The sequence below is a fragment of the Rattus norvegicus genome, chromosome 16, assembly GCF_036323735.1.
Source record: "Rattus norvegicus strain BN/NHsdMcwi chromosome 16, GRCr8, whole genome shotgun sequence".
NCBI classification, from domain to species: Eukaryota; Metazoa; Chordata; class Mammalia; order Rodentia; family Muridae; genus Rattus; species Rattus norvegicus.
In genome coordinates, this window is record NC_086034.1 from 25,132,878 (window position 1) to 25,154,252 (window position 21,375).

Sequence of the window (21,375 nt, forward strand, 5' to 3'; positions counted from 1 at the left end):
AGTCACAAGGCATCATTTTTCCTACAACACCTGCTGTGCTTTCCACACACAGCTCTCTTCTTCCCTTTGACACATCTTTTGTCTATACAACACTGCATATGAACACCAATCCCTTCCAGAATTTTCCCCAAACACTCAATGGTTCCAATCTTCTTAGCTCCAAAGACTAGGACCTCCATGGACACAACCCCAAAATATAAAGTTTGGTATGCCCCTGTTGAAGGAGTGTGCTCAAGAGGTATCTGGAGCAGAGTTTCTCAATCTGCACTTCAAATATATTTCTTTTCTAAACTAAGAATCATCTCCCAAGGTCAATAGCATCTTCTATGAATACCAAAACTTTTTGAAAATAATAAAAATGTTTTTGCATATTGTCTCCAATGATCAAATTTCCTAATTTGCCTGTCACCTCTTTCCTTTTCCAGTCTGCCTTCATCCCTAAGCCAAACCCACATTAGTACCTCCTTAGCTGCAAGCCATTTCTATTTATTCTACAATCATTTAACTTGAAATCTATAATCATTTAACTTGAAATGTATTTATTTTTATTGTCAGTGCAGATGTGTGTGTGTGTGTGTGTGTGTGTGTGTGTGTGTGTGTGTGTGGTCCTAAAGCCTTTATTCTTGAATTTTACACAAGGTCAATGCTGAGGAAAACCATGCTGTTCTGTGTTCTTTTGCACTAATTACATATATATATATATATATATATATATATATATATATATATATATATATATATACTATTTAAAGAAAAAAGCACTCCTCTGAACACATTCAGAGAGAATGCTTGAGGTTCTGCATGTAGAAAACAGGTCTGAGTGTGACAGGTAGAAGTGCATTGGGAATGAAGTTGAATGACCTTTACCTTTGTTTTGGCTTCAAAATCAACGTTGTACTCCAGGAGCAATTGTACAATTTTTATGTTTCCCCTAGAAGCGGCATGATGAAAGGCTGTATTCCCATGGAAATCTGACAGATTTGGATTAGCATTGTACTTGAGCAATATAGAAACACAATCTGTGTTTTGCCACTGCACGGCCTGTGGAAATTGTACAAAGAAATACATCGTCACTTCAAGGAAGCCAAGAGAGACATTTCTACCATGACACTGAATAGTTACCCTTAAATCAGAGTTTTAGTTATTCATATTATCTTTCTATTTTGACACAAGATCATTTCAAATACTCCAGGATTGACTAATTTAATGATCTCCCCACCACATCTTTTTCCAAGTGGTAGAATTAAGGGGTTCTACCAACCCACCTAGATGTTCTAAGTACTCAGGTCTGTGCTGGTTGGCTGTCACAGTGCAGAGATTGCTTGTTTGATTAGATTTTGTTCTTTTTGCCAATGTGACACAGGCTTAATACACCTGGAAAGATCCTCACTTGAGGGATTGTCTCTATCAGACTGGGTTCTGGGCAACTGTGTGGAATTTTTTTTATTCAGATAGAAGTAGGAAAGCAACTATACATGAACTGACACAGGGCTCCAACTGCATAGGCAGCAAAGAATAGCCTTGTTGTGGCACCAGTGGAAGGGTAAGCCCTTGGTCCTGCCAAGGTTTGACCCCCAGTGCAGGGGAATATGGGGGCAGTAAGAGGAATGGATGGGGAAAAACCCATATGGGGAAGAGAGAGGAGATGGGGCTTATGGACAGGAAACAGGGAAAGGGAATAACATTGAAATGTAATGAAAGAAATGTATCTAACCAAAAAAAGAAGTAGGAAAGCCCAAGGTCTTGTGGTAGGGGCATGCCTGAGAAGAAAGTTCTCAGTTGTAGAAGAAATGATGAGCAAACCTGGGTAAAAGCCATGGAAAGCTGCATTCTCCCCTGGTCCCTATAGTTTAGTTCTTCCCTCGAGTTCCTGATTTGAGCTCCTGACCAGGTTTCCCACAAGGATCAACTGGGATGTATACATGTAAGCCAAATAACTTTTCCCTCTCCTCAGTTGGTTTTGTTCAGTGTTTTCTCACAGCAGCAAAAACCAAACAAGGACACCTCTAATCCATTTTATACCAAAACAGATGGCCAATAGCTACCTTAATCAACGGTGTGCAGCCTTCATCATCCTTGATGTTAATGTTGGAGTTATTTTCCAGTAAAAGTGTTACCACATCTGGATGGTTGTGGGCACACGCATAATGTAGGGATGTCCTGCAAATTGGAAGCACATTTAAGGACATCTATGAATTCCAAATAAGACTATCATCACCTGCAAGTACTACATACTCTGAATCCTAGAAAAGTTCCCCAATTGATCTCAGCTTCAATTTAAACCCTACTTTAATATCTGGAACTTACTAGTTACTACTTGGGATTTTTAGGAACTCCACGATTCCATGTCCCCATCCAAGGGATGAACAATAAACATAGTAGCTATCTTACAGGGTGTTGTAGTTTGCCCTGAAGTTATCTGTATTTTGATGCTAATTCCACTGCCCCAAGGACAGCTGCCTAGTCAAGGACTCAGAACTCAGGTGACTTTACCAGAACCACATCCCCATTGAATTTGTAAAGTACAAGTGAGGGGCAGGTACAGGATAGAAGGAGGCCTGTCATTGGAGGAGAAGGAAGGATGGGCGGGAGAGAAGTTTGAAGGAAGAGGAGGAGACTAGAGGAAAGAGGAGAGACAGGACAAAGATGGAGAGAGGGGAGAAGCCATGGCAGGAGATGTTAAGATTCTGCTCTGTGTATTTACAGGTTGTTATTAATGTTCCTAAGGGATGGATGGTACTGGGCTTTGTATGTTTAAGTGGGCAATTATATCTTATCAATTGTGTCAAAGATTATTGTGTTGTGTGTTCTTTTATGTAACAGTTTGAGTATAGGAAAGTGTGTGGTGGCAAGAGACATTGGGCCGCTGAGGAGTGGGGATGTGTTTCCGCCAAGTTATCTAGCAGATACCTTGGGGCACCGCGGTGAGGACCTAGCAGGTAAAAGACCACAATACTTTTTATTTTTATATTTTTACAACAATAACAAGGGGCTGCTGTGATGTTTGAATTTGGATTGGCAAGAAATCTGCTACAACACTACAAGCATTTCCAGCTCCTGAGAGCTCAGCATTTGCTGATCATGATAATGATTTCTCTTCCTAGTGATAACAAACAGAACTTTTCTGTGAGAGAAAAACGGGATTTTATCAGCAGTACACATAAAAATTTTCACAGAAAAAAATTTACATTTCTTATAGAAAAGAACTCTCTTTATTGACCATGTCCTGAGCTTGATAATCCTCCGATCTCATCCGTGTGGTTACTTTCCTTTTTCATTCACATTTTAGCCTCTCTAAGAGTTCAAGGTCACTCATCCTATTTACTGTTGTAGAACAATAATTAGCAATATTTTAACACTGTTACTCTACAAAATAAAAGGTAATCATGCAATGCTTTGTGCCCTACATTAAACAAAATATGTCACAATCCATAGGTAAATTGCAATTATACAGGCTGCTTGTATCTATGTACATTTTTAACAATGAACAAAAACATAAGTCGTCAGTCATCCATACTTTGATTCATTTTTATTTCCACATTTCATTCTTTTATGCCCATGTGTAATATTTCTGTACTCAGTACCAGTATACAAACCAGGACCTCATGCTTTGCCATATATTGATCAATGTGCCCATGTACTCACACCAAAATTGGGTAAATATTCCTACAAGGTAATAACCTATGGTGGCCTAGCTGCCTTGCTTGAGATTCAAAAGAGTTTCAGCAAAATGAAAGGATGGTTCCAAAGAGCAAGGTTCATTTCATGTTATATTTAAATTTATAGAATGTAAGGAAGCTTGACTGGGCAGAGAAACAAGGAATTACAAATGGGAAGACCTTGAGAGATATTAGAATGTGTATTCTACACAGGAGATATCTAAGTTACATGTGGGGAGTAAATGGACTGACAGAATGAAAAATTACCGTTGGACAAGTCAGTGTTTTCAAAGAAAATATTCAATAAGCAGAAGAATATTTTAAAACTGTAATTCATTCTTGTATTCTTTATATGAAACTCCAGCTTAAAGACTAATTAATGCCTTAGAATTACAAAATGACCAAGAAGCATGTGGACTAGGGAAATATGCTGGTGTTTCATAAACTAAACTGAGAGAAATGTGAAGAAATACCACTAAAATCAGGGAGCAGACAAGGATGCCCCTTACACAAATTCAACAAAGTGGTGGATATAAAATTAACACAAACAAATCAGTAGCCTTCCTCTACTCAAAGGATGAACAGGCTAAGAAAGGAATTAGGGAAACGACACCTTCAGAATAATCACAAATAAAATAAAATAACCCAGTGTGACTCTAACCAAGCAAGTGAAAATTCTGTATGGCAAAAACTTCAAGTCTCTGAAGAAACAATTAGAAGATCTCATAAGATGGAAAGATCTCACATTCTCGCAGATTGGCAGGATTAATATTATAAAATTGGCCATCTGTCCAAAAGCAATCTACTGATTCAATGCAATCCCCATCAAAATTCCAACTCAATTCTTCATAGAGGTAGATTTCCAAATTCATTTGCATTAACAAAAATAACAGGATAGTTAAAACTATACTCAAAAATAAAGGAAATTCTGGGGGAATTACCCTCCCTAACCTTAAGCTGTATTACAGAGCAATAATGATAAAAATGTTATGGTTTGGTACAGAGATAGGCAAGTAGATCATTGGAATAGAATAAGAGACCCAGAAATGAACCTACACACCTATGGTCACTTGATTTTTGAGAAAGGAGCTAAAACCATCTAGTGGAAAAAGAGATAGCTTTTTCAACAACTGGTGCTGGATCAACTGGCACTCAGCATGTAGACTGCAAATCAAGTCTTTTTTATCGCCCTGCACACAGATAAGGCCAAGTGAATCAAGGATCTCCACATAAAACCAAATATACTCAACCTAATAGAAGAAAACGTGGGGAAGAGCCTGGAAAACAGAGCACTTGGGAAATTTTCCTGAACAGAACAGCAATAGCTTATTCTCCAAGATCAAGAATAAAGAAATGGGACCTCATAAAATTGCAAAGCTTCTGTAAGGCAAAGGGTACTGTCATTAGAAGAAAATGGCTATTAACAGATTGGGAAAGATTTTTATGAATCCTACATCTGATAGAAGCCTTATATCCAATATACATATAGAATTCAAGTAGTTGGACTCCAGAGAATCAAATTACTCTATTACAAAATGGGGAGCAGAGATAAACAAAGAATTCTCAATTGAGGAATAGCAAATGGCCAAAAAGAACCTAAAGAACTGTTCAACATGTTTAGTCATCAGAGAAAATGCAAATCAATACCACCCTGTGATTCAACCCCACACCAGGCAGAATGGCTAAGATCAAAACTCAGGTGACAACAGAGGTAGGCGAGGATTTGGACAAGGAGGAACGCTCCTCCTTTGTAGGTGGGAGAGCAAGCTGGGACAACTCTGGAAATCTGTTTGGAGGACCCAGCTTTACACACGCCTGTGTATATACACAAAAAGGGCTCCAACATAAAACAAGGAAACATATTCCATTACATTCACAGCAGCCTTATTTACAATAGCCAGGAGCTGGAGAGAACCCAAATGTCCCTCCATCTAAAGAGTTCACATGGACAGACCCATGGCTTCAACTGCGTATGTAGCAGAGGATGGCCTTGTGGGCCCCAATGAGAAGAGAAATCCTTGGTCCTGCCAAGGTCTAGTCACAATGAAATGGAATGCCAAGGCAGGGAATCCGGAATGAGTGTGCAAATGGGTTGGGGAACACCCTCATAGAAGACGATGACGGGCAACGAGATAGGGGGTTCATGGTAAGGGGAATAACATTTGAAATGGAAATAAAAAATATCCAATAAACCCCCTCAAAAAAAGGAATGAGGGGCTGGGGTAGTTGTTAAAACTCAATTGATAAAACATTTTCCCTCAAAACCTGACTGCTGATCTTGGGATAAGGGGATCCGCACAGCTCACTTGCCTACAAGTGTGAGGATCAGTGTGCTCCAAGATAGTAAATAAAGCACACCATGGACTTGTTTGAGTGAAGTCTCCAGAACAGAGGGACGATGGGCTGGAACCCACAGGGAGGCCTGCTTGTCTGAGCTCAGGCCTTAAACCCCATGGTGGTACAACATAATTAGCAGTCGACATTGTCTCTGACCACCACACCCTAAGCTCCACACGTGTGGGGCACAGGAAGTGAGATGAGGACAATCTCTGTCCTTCACATGTGTATCGATGTAAAAACAACAGTAGAGAAGGTGATTACATGGGAGCATGGTCACAGTTCCAGTTCTAAATGTCTTTGATCCATTAGCGAACCTGTCATATTGATCTTATTGATATTTTTGCACTAAAGTTGACAATTTACCTTATGATAAATTTTCTAGTGTTGTATGTTCAGAATAAGGCCCTATATATTAAGAAAATCTTGCCTGGAGAGATGGCTCAGAGGTTAAGAGCACAGACTGCTCTTCCAGAGGTCGTGAGTTGAATTCCTAGCAACCACACGGTGGCTCACAACCATCTGTAATGGGATCTGGTGTGTCTGAAGACAGCTACAGTGTACTCGTATAAATAAAATGTTAAAAAAAGAAAGAAAGAAAGAAAGAAAGAAAGAAAGAAAGAAAGAAAGAAAGAAAGAAAGAAAGAAAGAAAGGGAGAAAGGGAGAAAGGGAGAAAGGGAGAAAGGGAGAAAGGAAGAAAGAAAATATAGAATTAGGGGGAGTGGGGAGTGGAAATGAGAGAGGCAGGAAAGGGTATAACACTGAAATGTAAATGCATAAGATATCGAATAAAAAGAAAAGCAGAAAAGAACAACAACAAAAAAAAATAAAATCGAGATGGGGGCTTGGCAATAACAGCTCTAGTTTCATTTAGTAGAGAACACAGTTTTGATTGTTAGGACCCATATCACAGATCACAACTGTCTATAGCTGCAGTTCCAGGGGATCCTGCACCAGGTTCTATCACAATGGTACACAGAAAATACACAGAGGCAAATCAACGGTATTTATGTGTGTGAGTGTGTGTGTCTTTTTGTATGTTTACAAAATGTAAGGGTTAACATAAGAATAAAATTATGTAGTTTCATTAAGGCCTAGGAGCTGCTGTTCCACAGTGTGGAGGTCTCATACGACTAAGAGCATTTAGCAGGTATAAAACCCAGGGGTCCCCAGTGAAAATGAGCCTATGTATGACCATTCTCCACCCTCAGGATGTAGCCTAGAAGTTGATTTTTTTTCTTCCTGCTTAGCCCTGAATGACCTAACAGTTCCCACCAACCTGCTTTTACTGCTCTCATCAATTTCAGGCCCCATTACCTGCCCCGTCTATCATATTCATCCACATGATGTCTCCTGGAGTGGATCATATTCTCTGTTGTCACCAGGTCCCCAACACTTGCCGCTCGTTGTAATCGACCCACCGGGTCATACCCGATCCGATAGCGGTGAAATTGCCTTGATCTCTGATGACACAGGCAACCTAAACGACGACAGGAATGCCACAGACGTGTGTACCAGCGTCTCCTTCGGGGGAAGTTGAAGGTCATCGAGTCTTCATCCATTATTGAGCTAGGGCCGCCCAGGACCTTCTTTCCCTCTTCCCTCCCCGTTAACTGATCGCCACCTCCCAAATTCTACAATAATTCTCTGTATTAACAATCAATACTTGCCAACAAAATGTTGGCACGTCCTGCTAGTTCAGCAAATACTGAGCTATAAACTAGCAGCTCAGCTGTGCCGGCACCACCACAGTGATGCGCTCTGAGCACACAATGGAGCTGGCTTAAGGGCGGGACCCTATGATTATGACCTATGTATGCCCCCCTCAGACTCCAGTGGCAGGAGCCCAGCCCCCTCGGTACTTGTTCAAAGCACTGTCAATGTTGACGCTGAAGTAGATCTACTTACATGGCCTTCAAAGGGAATACTGAGGGCTGTTAGGGCAGCCATTGCAATCTGTAACCCTAAGACTGGCCTGATGGACCTAAATAATCATCCTGATTGAGCAAACCCAGACCCAAAACAACAAACATTTCATGTGTCTGCTGTTAAGGATGTTAGGTTTTAAGTATCTGATATGAGAACTACAATCTGGATAACCACACAGGATTCCTGACTATCTACTAGGGAACTAGGGGGCAGAAGAATATCTGCCCAGGAAGAGGAAGGAGTGTATAGTGTTGGGAAGAGATAAAAGCTAGAATAGGAGGGGTTAATGAGAGGGAACCGGGAGAAATAGGTAGAGGCAAAGGGTACACACTTCTACCTCCCTCGCATTTTTCAAGCCCCGTTACCCTCCTTTCATATTCATCAACATGATGTTGACTGGGGTTGATCACTCTCTCTAGTGTATCCTGGTCACCTGCTGGCTGCATGTTGGATGGGCACACAGATTCATACTTGATAAGGGAGAGGATCAGTTTCTTTTTCTTAACCAGGCACCCACAGCCCTGGCATGCAAGCCTAGGTAAAGTAGGAAATAAGGGGAGGGACAACAAATACTAAAGTCCCGTTGAAAAAATTAAATGGAAATCTGCTACTCTATTAGCTTCCTATATATATGGAATACATTTGGAACCAAAAACTAACATGACACAAGGCTCAACCTAGACATCTTGTGCCACCAAGTTACAAATCCAGCAACAGGAATGGGTGGCAACCTGTTGAGTCATTACCCAAAGGGTCCTATAGAAAACCTTGACCATCACAAGCCAGTGCCAAGACTATTGGTTGCTCTATACAATCTGATGTTCAGGACTGACTTCTGAAGATAACATTTCTGTCATCACAGTGGGGGATAGGTTGAGCCGGGGTCTAACTAGACTCTTCACCATACTAACTAGGGTTCATAATACTGGAAGGTAACCTGTCTGCTACTGGAGGGCAAAGGTAATCCTCAACATCATTCAGCTACAAACCCTAAAACCTATAGTAACACCTACAAAGAAGCTCAAAGGCATCTTCAAATCTAATTATAGGTGATCTACAACCCTCTTATATCTTCACAGGCCCAGACATACATATAGTACACACACAGACATGTAGGCAAAACATTCATACATGTGAAAGAAGCATAACATTTCAATAATTGCTTTACAGGTATGTAATACACTTATGCACTAAGTTCATTCTTTCTGAGTATATGATCTAGGAGTGCTTTCTTAGTATGTCATTAAAATTATGCACCCATTACCCTATTGGTTTTAAAAACATTTTTATCTTTGAGAAGGAACCCTGTGGCCATTAGAAGTTACTCTTTATTCCTCCAGACTCTACCCCCTATCAACTTGTTAGGCACCAACTCACCCTATCCTATCCCTCTTTAATGACAGAAGTGTCATTTTAAGTAGTGGAACTTAAGATCAGGATGTGTAGAGCACCACTGCCTTTGCATAGACCATGATGTGCCCGGGTTTCATGAATACCTTTGGTCAATGAGTAAACAGGCTGTAATCCAAACTAACTTTTGCTTAGGTGTCACATTCTGCTGGGTGTTGTTGTTGTTGTTGTTGTTGTTGTTGTTGTTGTTGTTGCTGCTGCTGCTTCTGATATTGTTTGATCCATTGATTAGTTTTGGTGTCAGGTTTTTTGAGGTTTTTGTTTGTTTTATTCCTTGGGTGATTAGTTTTCAAGAATATCTCTCTCTCTCTCTCTCTCTCTCTATCTATCTATCTATCTATCTATCTATCTATCTCAGTGTGTGTGTGTGTGTGTGTGTGTGTGTGTGTGTGTGTGTGTGTGTGTGTGTGTGTGTTTGAGTGTGTGTAGCTCTGGCTGTCCTGAATCTACCTCTGTAGACCAGGCTGGCCCCGAACTCGTGAAAATCTACTTGCCTCTGCCTCCTGAGTGCTGGGATAAAGTTCTATGCCCTCACCAACGAGGTCATTTTGCATATTTAACATAAATGAAGTCATCTAATATAGAAATATCACCTTTCTTGGTCATTAAATAATAGCTTCTTTTATCATAAGATAGTGTCAATGCCTCTGTCCATCTCTAGAGACTAGTCCATTGTATCAATATGATAAACTCTGTTTACCCGTTCATCATGCTGGACCATTTGGGGTTCTCTCTTTTGTCAGGGCACTTAGCAGGGCAATTATACATCAATCACAATAAAATGAGCTTCAGACTTGGACCCTCAGGACAATGTGATGGAGAAGATACCTCTACTGTGATTCACTTTTCCCAGATTATATCTATATTTTGTGGAGAGGTGGTTAAAATCAACCAGCATCCCAGCCTCCAAGGCTCCAGTGCTGCTGTTGAACAGAGAGTCAGAGAGGATGGAAGAGGAAATTTTGGGGAGGATTCCTGTAAAACTGGGTCTTCCGGATGGAACAAAATGCTAGGAGTCATGAATCAAATACAGGGGGCTTTGCTGAAACACCCCACAAAAGAATGGGGCATTCTAATTCCTTCAGGTATGGGAAGGAGCTCCTGAAGCCCCAGTTAATGAACACTTATGAGGAAGCAGCAGAAACGTTTTACCAAAAAAATTCAGAGAAGCCATCATTCAAATGTCTTTTCTCTGCCAACTTATTACACACACCTTGGTAATATGAGTAGTTTTAAAGAGTACCAGTTGAAGACTGGTTTTCACTTGAAAAATACACTAAAAACCTACTGATGTAATAAAGAGTACAAAAACTCGTGGCTTTCACTTAGAACATTTTAATGGGAAACTCTTAATTAAAAGGCAAACAGTTTAGGTCAACACTCATAGGATGAGTCACTAGGACTAGCAGCAGAGTCCTTGACAAGAGGGAGTACTACTTAGCAATGTCATGATAAACCCTCACAAATCAGAGGCCCGCTTCTCTCCTTGGACTGCTTTACTAACAGTGCTGTGCTGGCTTTCTTTTACCACTTTACAGCGTATGCAGACCAGACTCCATAAATTGTCATGTCTGCAAACGCTGTCTGCTGTTCGTGACGTCACTTTATCTCTGAAAAAACTGAGCTTCACTAAGGATCACCTTGGACATGGATACATCTACTGTCATGGTATTGGCCTGCTGCCTGCCCAATGGCAAAGGAGGACAAATGAGCCACTTTCGGGACACTGCAGTCACAGAGACATGGATTCTCCTTGATCAAGGTTCCAATCTCCTGGATTGCGTCATCTGGTAAGTGCATGAGAAGTATTTGTTCTTCTCACACATAAAATCCTGTTCACACCCATTCAGAGCCTGCCCCACATGTGGCCCATACTTACACAGCCACCGAACTAGATAAGATGGATGAAGCAAAGAAGTGCAGGCTGACAGGAACCGAATGTAGATCTCTCCTGAGAGACACAGCCAGAATACAGCAAATACATAGGCGAATGCCAGCAGCAAACCACTGAACTGAGAACAGGACCCCCGTTGAAGGAATCAGAGAAAGGACTGGAAGAGCTTGAAGGGGCTCGAGACCCCATATGAACAATGCCAACCAACCAGAGCTTCCAGGGACTAAGACTATACATGGACTGACCCTGGGTTCCAACCTCATAGGTAGCAATGAATAGCCTAGTAAGAGCACCAGTGGAAGGGGAAGGCCTTGGTCCTGCTAAGACTGAATCCCCAGTGAACATGATTGTTGGGGGGAGGGCGGTAAGGGGGGGAGGATGGGGAGGGGAACACCCATAAAGAAGGGGAGGGGGAGGGATTAAGGGAATGTTGGCCCAGAAACTGGGAAGGGGAATAACAATCGAAATATAAATAAGAAATATTCAAGTTAATAAAGATGGGGAAAAATTAGAAGACAAAAAACAAGTAACTGTACGTGTAAATATAATAAACAATTTTAATGAAAAAAATCCTGTTCACCAAAATCAATGAGGGCACAGTGCACCCTTCAGGTGCAGACCTGACCTATTAGACTGAGAATAAATTTTAACAAACATCCATGCTCAGTGGAATCCAAACATCACATCTGTCTTCCCAAGTGGAGGATATTTATACTCATTAAATTGCAGAAATTACTAAAATACCTAAATACTGAAGGGAAACACAGGGTGGCTGGTGCCATTGTGCCGTCCTTAGGTGATGCTCCCACAGGTCCTCTGAATGCACGAAAGGGAAAGTACTGACCTCTACCTTCATCCACTCAGCAATTCCTTGTTTGAATCCTATTGACTTCTTAGTATTACTTCTCAGATTCCATGTTGTTTTTTCTTCTCTTTTACTAGGGACTTGGTATTATGTCTGTAAGTCACTCACTACAGTAATCTATCACCCCAATCTCTTAGAATCTCTACGTTTATTTGCTATAGAGATAATGAAGTCTTGAGGGAGAGACGTAAAGGAGTCATCCCATTTAAAATGGAGTTACCACCTTCTCTGTACACTTTCCAGGTTGGGGTCTCTGTGTTAGTGTCCATAGCCTACAAGAAGATGATGCTTTTCTAATGAGGGTTCCAAACACAGATCTATAGCTATGACAGTCATTTCATTGATACGGATAAGAGTACTGAGTTTTCCTCTTGGCTCAGGACATATCTACTCTTAGGATTTTGGCTGCTTTAGCAGTTTCAGGCCTGGCTTCCATCACATAGAGTGTGTCTGAAATAGAATCAGGAAATAGAATTATTTCCATAATATGTGTTCCACTACTGTACCAGAACATCTTAAGAGCCAGTAACTGGTTTACTTTGCAGTATTTGTAGCTTTGGGATAACCATGTTTGCATTTCTGTTCTGAAATCATGTAGACTACCTTACATATCTTGAATGCTACTTGGTAGGTGTGAAGCTTAATAGATAAGGTTTTTCTTGTGTTTATAGAGTAAATATACTTATTTTTATAAGAATTATTAAGATTTTTATGAATGGTAGAGGCATCATTTTCAGTCAAATGATGATGATCATTGATTTATGCCATGTTTTAAATTTCAGGAGGTATGATTTATGAATGGGTGTTTAATTCTCTATGCTATAGGAGTAATGTTTAGGAAGTACCATTCTGCACAGTGAAGTCAAATATATTTCCTACTTTCTCCTCTGCCACATTTGTTGTGTGAAGTATTATGCAGATCCGTATGTATGTGATGTATGTGGCATTGACTTTTGTGCTTGGTCTGTGTAATGGACTAAGTTTCTGTCTTTTCCATGCAGCTATCTCTATGGATCAATATAATTTATTAAAGTGCTGTCAGTTCCACATATACTGTGGATATTCTCTTTCTCTTTTTTTCTCTTTGATTTTGTTTTCTTTATTTACTTACTTACTTATTTCTTCATTTATCTATTTATATAAACTTTGCTTCAAGGTCTGCTCCAAACCTTTATCTCCATATTTCCTGCTATAAGTATTTTTATTTCCCCTTCTTAGAAGTACTGATGCATACACATGTTTGTCATCCTTCTTCTTCAGCTTCATATGATCTGTGGATTGTATCTTGGGTAGTCTGAGCTTTGGGGCTAATATTCACTTATCAGTGAGTGCATACCAGGTATGTTGTTTTCTGATTGGGTTACCTCACTCAGGATGATATTTTCTGGTTCCATCCATTTGCCTATGAATTTCATGAAGTTTTTTAATAGCTGAGTAGTACTACATTGTATAAATGTACCACATTTTCTATATCCATTCCTTTGTTGATGGACATCTGGATTCTTTCCAGCTCCTGGCTATTAGAAATAAGGTTGCTATGGACTCATTGGAGTATATTTGTCTGACATATGTTGGAGCATATATTGGCTCTATGACCAGGAATTGTTATACCTGGGTCCTCAAGTGGTACTATGTCCAATTTTCTGAGGAAACTCCCAACTGATTTCCAAAGCAGTTCTATGAGCTTGTTATCCCACCAACAATGGAGGAGTGTTCCTCTTTCTCCACAACCTTGCCAGACCTGTCATTACCTGAGTTTTTGTTCTTAGCCACTCTGCGGGTTGTGAGGAAGAATCTCAGCATTGTTTTGATTTGCGTTCCCCTGATGACTAAGGTTGTTGAACATTTCTATAGGTACTTCTCATCTATTCAATATTCCTCAGCAGATTTCCCTGTTTAGCTCTGTATCCATTTCTTTAATAAGGTTATTTGGCTCTCTAGAGTCTAAGTTCTTGAGTTCTTAATACATATTGAATATTAGCCCTCTATCAGATGTCAGAGGGGTGAAGACCTTTTCCCAATCTCTTGGTTGCTGTTTTGTCCTAAAGACAGTATCCTTTGCCTTATAGAAGCTTTGAAATATTATGAGGTCCCATATGACAATTCTTGAGGATAGCCATTGGTGCTCTGATCAGGAATTTTCCCCAAACTCCATGTGTTCAAAGCTTTTCCTTACTTTTTCTTCTATTGGTTTGAGTATTCTGGTATTATGGGAGGTACTTGATCCATTTGGACTTGAGCTTTGTACACGGCAATAAGAATGGATCGATTTATCCCTTACAGAGGAAACACAAAAATCCCTGAAAGAATTACCAAAAAAACAAAACAAAACAACAACAACAACAAAAGAAAAAAACAAACAGGTGATCGAATTGAAAATGGAAATAGAAACCATAAAGAAAGCACAAAGGGAGACAACCATGAATATTGAAAACCTAAGGAAGAGACAAGGAGCCATAGATACAAGCATCACCAACATAGTGCAAGAGATAGAAGAGAAAATCTCAGGGGCAGAAGATACCATAGAAAACATCGACACAAATGTCAAAGATAATGTGAATCACAAAATGCTCCTAGCCCAAAACATCCAGGAAATCCAGGACACAATGAGAAAATCAAACCTAAGGATAATAGAAGAAAGTTAGGACTCCCAACTTAAAGGGCCAGTAAATATATTCAACAAAATTATAGAAGAAAATGTCCCTAAACTAAAGAAAGAGACACCCATAAACATACAAGAAGGCTACAGAACTCCAAATAGATTGAACCAGAAGAGAAATTCCTCCCGTCACATAATAGTTAAAACATCAAATGCACAAAACAAAGAAAGAATGTTAAAAGCAGTAAGGGAAAAAGGTCAAGTGACATAAAAAGGCAGACCTATGAGAATTATGACAGATTTTGCACCAGAGAATATGAAAGCCAGAAGATCCTGGAGAGATGTCATAGAGACCCTAAGAGAACACAAATGTCAGGCCAGGCAAAAAACATATATATAAATCTCGAAATTTTCAATTACTGTATCCAGCCCTACAAAGGATAATAGATAGAAAACTACAACACGAGGAGGGAAACTACACCATACAGAAAGCAAGAACGTAATCTCCTTGCAACAAAACCAAAAGAAGAGTCACACAAACATAATTTCACTTCTAACAACGAAAATAACAGGAACCTACAATTACTATTCCTTAATATCTCTCAACATCAATGGACTCAATTCACCAATGAAAAGACATAGACTAACATACTGGATCCATAAAGGAGATTCAGCATTTTGCTGCATACAGGAAACACACCTCAGAGACAAAGACAGTCACTACCTCAGAGTAAAAGGAACACAAATTTCCAAACAAATGATCTGAAGAAACAAGCAGGAGTAGCCACAGTAATATAGAATAAGATTGACTTTCAACCAAAAGTCATCAAAAAATGAGGAAGGACACTTCATACACATCAAAGGAAAAAATCCACCAAGATGAACTCTCAATCTTAAATATCTATGCTCCATATGCAAGGGCAAATACATTCACAAAAGAAACCTTACTAAAGCTCATAACACACATTGCACATCACACAATACTTGTAGGAGATTTCAACACCCCACTCTCATCAAATCATAGAAACAAAAAAAAAAAAAAAACAGAGACATATTGAAGCTAACAGAAATTATGAACCAAATGGATTTAACAGGTATTTAAAGAACATTCCATCATAAAATAAAAGGATATGCCTTTTTCTCAGCACCTCATGGTAGCTTCTCCAAAACTGACCATATAATTGGTCACAAAACAGGCCTCAACAGATACAGGAACATAGAAATAATTTCACGTGTCCTTTTGGATCACCACATACTAAGGTTGGTCTTCAATAAAAAACAAAATAGTGACAGAACATTCACATATACGTGGAACTTGAACAACTCTATACTCAATGACAACTTGGTCAAGGAAGAAAGAAAGAAATTAAAGACTTCTTAGAATTTGATGGAAATGAAGATACAACACACCCAAACTTATGGGACACAATGAAAGCAGTGCTAAGGGGAAAACTCATAGCTCTCAGTGCCTGCAAAAAGAAACAGGAGAGAGTGTACTCAGCAGCTTTACAGCACACCTAAAAGATCTAGAACAAAAAGAAACAAATACACTCAGGAGGTGTATTTGTAGAAGACAGGAAATAATCAAACTCAGGGCTGAAATAACCCAAGTAGAAACAAAAATGACTACCCAAAGAATTTACAAAACCAAGAGCTGGTTCTTTCAACCAAGTAAAAACAAAAATGACTACACAAAGAATTAACAAAACCAATAGCTGGTTCTTTCACAAAATCAACAAGACAGATGAACTGTTAGCCAGACTAACCAGAGGGTACAGAGAGTGTATGTGAATGAACAAACTCGTAAATGAAAAGGGAGACATAACAAAAGAATCTGAGGAAATTTTAAAATATCATCAGGTCCCACTACAAAAACCTATAATCAAGAAAAACGGAAAATCTGGAGGAAATGATCATTTTTGAGACAAATACTAAGTACCAAAGTTAAATCAGGACCACATAAACCATCTAAACAACCCCATAACTCCTAAAGAAATAGAAGAAGTTATTAAGAGTTGCCCAACCAAAAAGAGCCCAGGACCAGATAAATTTAGTGCAGAATTCTATCAGACCTTCATAGAAGACCTCATAGCAATACTGTCCCAACTATTACCAAGAATAGAAACAGATGGAGCACTACCAAATTCCTTCTATGAAGCCACAATTACTCTTGTACAGAAACCACAAAAAGACCCCATGAAGAAAGAGAACTTCAGACCAATTTCCCTTTTGAATATCAACACAAAAATACTCAATAAAATTCTTACAAATGGAATCCAAGAACACATCAAAACGATCATCCATCATGATCAAATAGACTTCATCCCAGAGATGCAGGGGTGATTCAATGTACAGAAATCCAGCAACATAATCTACTATATGAACAAACTCAAAGATGAAAACCACATGATCATTTCATTAGATGCTGAGAAAGCATGTGACAAAATTCAATATACCTTCATGATAAAAGTCCTGAAAAGATCAGGAATTCAAGACCCATACCTAAACATAGTAAAAGCAATAAACAGCCAACCAGTAGCTAACATCAAACTAAATGGAGAGAAATGTAAAGGAATCCCACTAAACTCAGGGATGAGACAAGGCTGCACACTCTCTCCCTACATGTTAAACATAGTACTCAAAGTCCTAGCCAGAGCAATCAGACAGCAAAAGGAGGTCAAAGAGATGCAAATTGGTATGGACAAAGTCAAAATATCACTATTTGATGGGCGGACATGCCCGGGAAGCCAAAGGAGACTACACTCTGCCCACATTTCTGAATCTAGAGGAAAACGCCTAGTGCCATCTTGGCCCCCAGTGCACAGCGACCCGAGAAAAGGCCCTTCTGGTTGCTGCCCTCAGAGAGAGCTGGAACGCAGCCCCAGAGGAGAGACTTCAGGCCTGAGACCAGAGGTAAGACCAACTTTTCTGTTCCAAGTGACCTGCCTGGAACAGCTGAAGACCAGTAGACAGGAAAGACTACACTCCTGAAAGCAGAATACTATGTTCCCATAACTAGCTAAAAGAAAACAGGAAAACAGGTCTACAGCACTGCTGACACACAGGTCTATAGGCCGGTCTAGCCACTGTCAGAAATAGCAGAAAAAGGTAACACCAGAGACAACCTGATGGCAAGAGGCAAGCACAGAAACCCAGGCAACAGAAACCAAGACTACATGGCATCATCGGGGCCCAATTCTCCCACCAAAGCAAAAACTGAATATCCAAACGCACCAGAAAAGCAAGATCTAGATTTTAAATCACATTTGTTCATGATGATGGAGGACTTCAAGAAAGACATAAAGAACTCCCTTAGAGAAGCAAAGGAAAACATAAACAAACAAGTAGAAGCCTATAGAAAGGAATCACAAAAATGCCTGAAAGAATTCCAAGAAAACACAATCAAACAGGTGAAGGAATTAAAAATGGAAATAGAAGCAGTAAAGATAGCACAAAGGGAGACAACCCTGGATATAGAAAACTTAATGAAGAGACAAGGAGCCGTAGATACAAGCATCAACAACAGAATGCAAGAGATAGAAGAGAGAACCTAATGAGGAGAAAATTTCATAGACATTATCGACACAACTGTTAAAGATAATGTAAAACAGAAAAAAATTACTGTCCTAAAACATACAGGAAATCCAGGACACAATGAGAAGATCAAAATTAAAGACAATAGGTATAGAATAAAGTGAAGACTCCCAGCTCAAAGGACCAGTAAATATCTTCAACAAAATCACAGAAGAAAACTTCCCTAACCTAAAGAAAGAGATGCCAATAAACATAGAAGAAGTCTACAGAGCTCCAAATAGATTGGACCAGAAAAGAAATTCCTCCCGTCACATAATAGTCAAAACACCAAATGCACAAAACAAAGAAAGAATACTAAAAGCAGTAAGGGACACAGGTCAAGTAACATATACAGGTAGACATATCAGAATTACACCAGACTTCTCACCAGAGACTTTGAAAGCCAGAAGATCCTGGACAGATGTCATACAGTCCCTAACAGAACACAAATGCCAGCCCAGGTTACTGTATCCAGCAAAACTCTCAGACCCGGTGAGAGAGAGACCCAACCGCCTGGTCAGGTGGGCACTCCGGAGGCTGCAGAGCGGAAGAGACCACCAACACTGCTCACCCCTGCCCACATCCCTGGCCCAAGAGGAAACTGTATAAGGCCTCTGGGCTCCCGTGGGGGAGGGCCCAGGAGCGGCAGGACACCTGCCTGAGACACCGCCGGAACCTGAAAGAAACAGACCGGATAAACAGTTCTCTGCACCCAAATCCCGTGGGAGGGAGAGCTAAACCTTCAGAGAGGCAGACAAGCCTGGGAAACCAGAAGAGACTGCTCCCTGCACACACATCTCGGACGCCAGAGGAAAAAGCCAAAGACCATCTGGAACCCTGGTGCACTGAAGCTCCCGGAAGGGGCGGCACAGGTCTTCCTGGTTGCTGCCGCTGCAGAGAGCCCCTGGGCAGCACCCCACGAGCGAACCTGAGCCTCGGGACCACAGGTAAGACCAAATTTTCTGCTGCAAGAAAGCTGCCTAGTGAGCTTGGGACACACGGAAGCAGAATTTCTCTAGGACCGGGCACGTTCTGTGTTTACCGGAAGTCCCACACCCGCGGATCCCGGCCCGCAGCAGCTCTCTGCTCCCAGACCCGGTGAGAGAGAGACCCAACCGCCTGGTCAGGTGGGCACTCCTGAGGCTGCAGAGCGGAAGAGACCACCAACACTGCTCACCCCTGCCCACATCCCTGGCCCAAGAGGAAACTGTATAAGGCCTCTGGGCTCCTGTGGGGGAGGGCCCAGGAGAGGCAGGACACCTGCCTGAGACACCGCCGGAACCTGAAAGAAACAGACCGGATAAACAGTTCTCTGCACCCAAATCCCGTGGGAGGGAGAGCTAAACCTTCAGAGAGGCAGACAAGCCTGGGAAACCAGAAGAGACTGCTCCCTGCACACACATCTCGGACGCCAGAGGAAAAAGCCAAAGACCATCTGGAACCCTGGTGCACTGAAGCTCCCGGAAGGGGCGGCACAGGTCTTCCTGGTTGCTGCCGCTGCAGAGAGCCCCTGGGCAGCACCCCACGAGCGAACTTGAGCCTCGGGACCACAGGTAAGACCAAATTTTCTGCTGCAAGAAAGCTGCCTGGTGAACTCAAGACACAGGCCCACAGGAACAGCTGAAGACCTGTAGAGAGGAAAAACTACACGCCCGAAAGCAGAACACTCTGTCCCCATAACTGACTGAAAGAGAGGAAAACAGGTCTACAGCACTCCTGACACACAGGCTTATAGGACAGTCTAGCCACTGTCAGAAATAGCAGAACAAAGTAACACTAGAGATAATCTGATGGCGAGAGGCAAGCGCAGGAACCCAAGCAACAGAAACCAAGACTACATGCCATCATCGGAGCCCAATTCTCCCACCAAAACAAACATGGAATGTCCAAACACACCAGAAAAGCAAGATCTAGTTTCAAAATCATATTTGATCATGATGCTGGAGGACTTCAAGAAAGACATGAACACACTTAGGGAAACACAGGAAAACATTAATAAACAAGTAGAAGCCTACAGAGAGGAATCGCAAAAATCCCTGAAAGAATTCCAGAAAAACACAATCAAACAGTTGAAGGAATTAAAAATGGAAATAGAAGCAATCAAGAAAGAACACATGGAAACAACCCTGGATATAGAAAACCAAAAGAAGAGACAAGGAGCTGTAGATACAAGCTTCACCAACAGAATACAAGAGACGGAAGAGAGAATCTCAGGAGCAGAAAATTCCATAGAAATCATTGACTCAACTGTCAAAGATAATGTAAAGTGGAAAAAGCTACTTGTCCAAAACATACAGAAAATCCAGGACTCAATGAGAAGATCAAACCTAAGGATAATAGGTATAGAAGAGAGTGAAGACTCCCAGCTCAAAGGACCAGTAAATATCTTCAACAAAATCATAAAAGAAAACTTCCCTAACCTAAAAAAAGAGATACGCATAGACATATAAGAAGCCTACAGAACTCCAAATAGATTGGACCAGGAAAGAAACACGTCCCGTCACATAATTGTCAAAACACCAAACGCACAAAATAAAGAAAGAATATTAAAAGCAGTAACGGAAAAAGGTCAAGTAACATATAAAGGGAGACCTATCAGAATCACACCAGACTTCTCGCCAGAAACTATGAAGGCCAGAAGATCCTGGACTGATGTCATACAGACCCTAAGAGAACACAAATGCCAGCCCAGGTTACTGTACCAGCAAAACTCTCAATTAACATTGATGGAGAAACCAAGATATTCCATGACAAAACCAAATTTACACAATATCTTTCTACAAATCCAGCACTACAAAGGATAATAAATGGTAAAGCCCAACATAAGGAGGCAAGCTATACCCTAGAAGAAGCAAGAAACTAATCGTCTTGGCAACAAAACAAAGAGAATGAAAGCACACAAACATAACCTCACATCCAAATATGAATATAAAGGGAAACAATAATCACTATTCCTTAATATCTCTCAATATCAATGGCCTCAACTCCCCAATAAAAAGACATAGATTAACAAACTGGATATGCAACGAGGACCCTGCATTCTGCTGCCTACAGGAAACACACCTCAGAGACAAAGACAGACACTACCTCAGAGTGAAAGGCTGGAAA

General features: G+C 40.7%; 1 protein-coding gene across 1 annotated transcript in view; it reads right to left on the minus strand.

Moving 5' to 3' along the window:
* Poteml1 (POTE ankyrin domain family member M like 1) overlaps positions 1–21,375 on the minus strand; it is a 56,427-nt gene that overhangs the window by 20,980 nt on the left and 14,072 nt on the right. Inside the window, exons 2-4 of the mRNA XM_039095042.2 lie at positions 7,315–7,477; positions 2,046–2,160; positions 868–1,041 (exon numbers count right to left, since the gene is read on the minus strand). Coding sequence (XP_038950970.1) covers positions 868–1,041; positions 2,046–2,160; positions 7,315–7,477 — 452 coding nt within the window. The remainder of the gene's footprint in view (positions 1–867; positions 1,042–2,045; positions 2,161–7,314; positions 7,478–21,375) is intronic.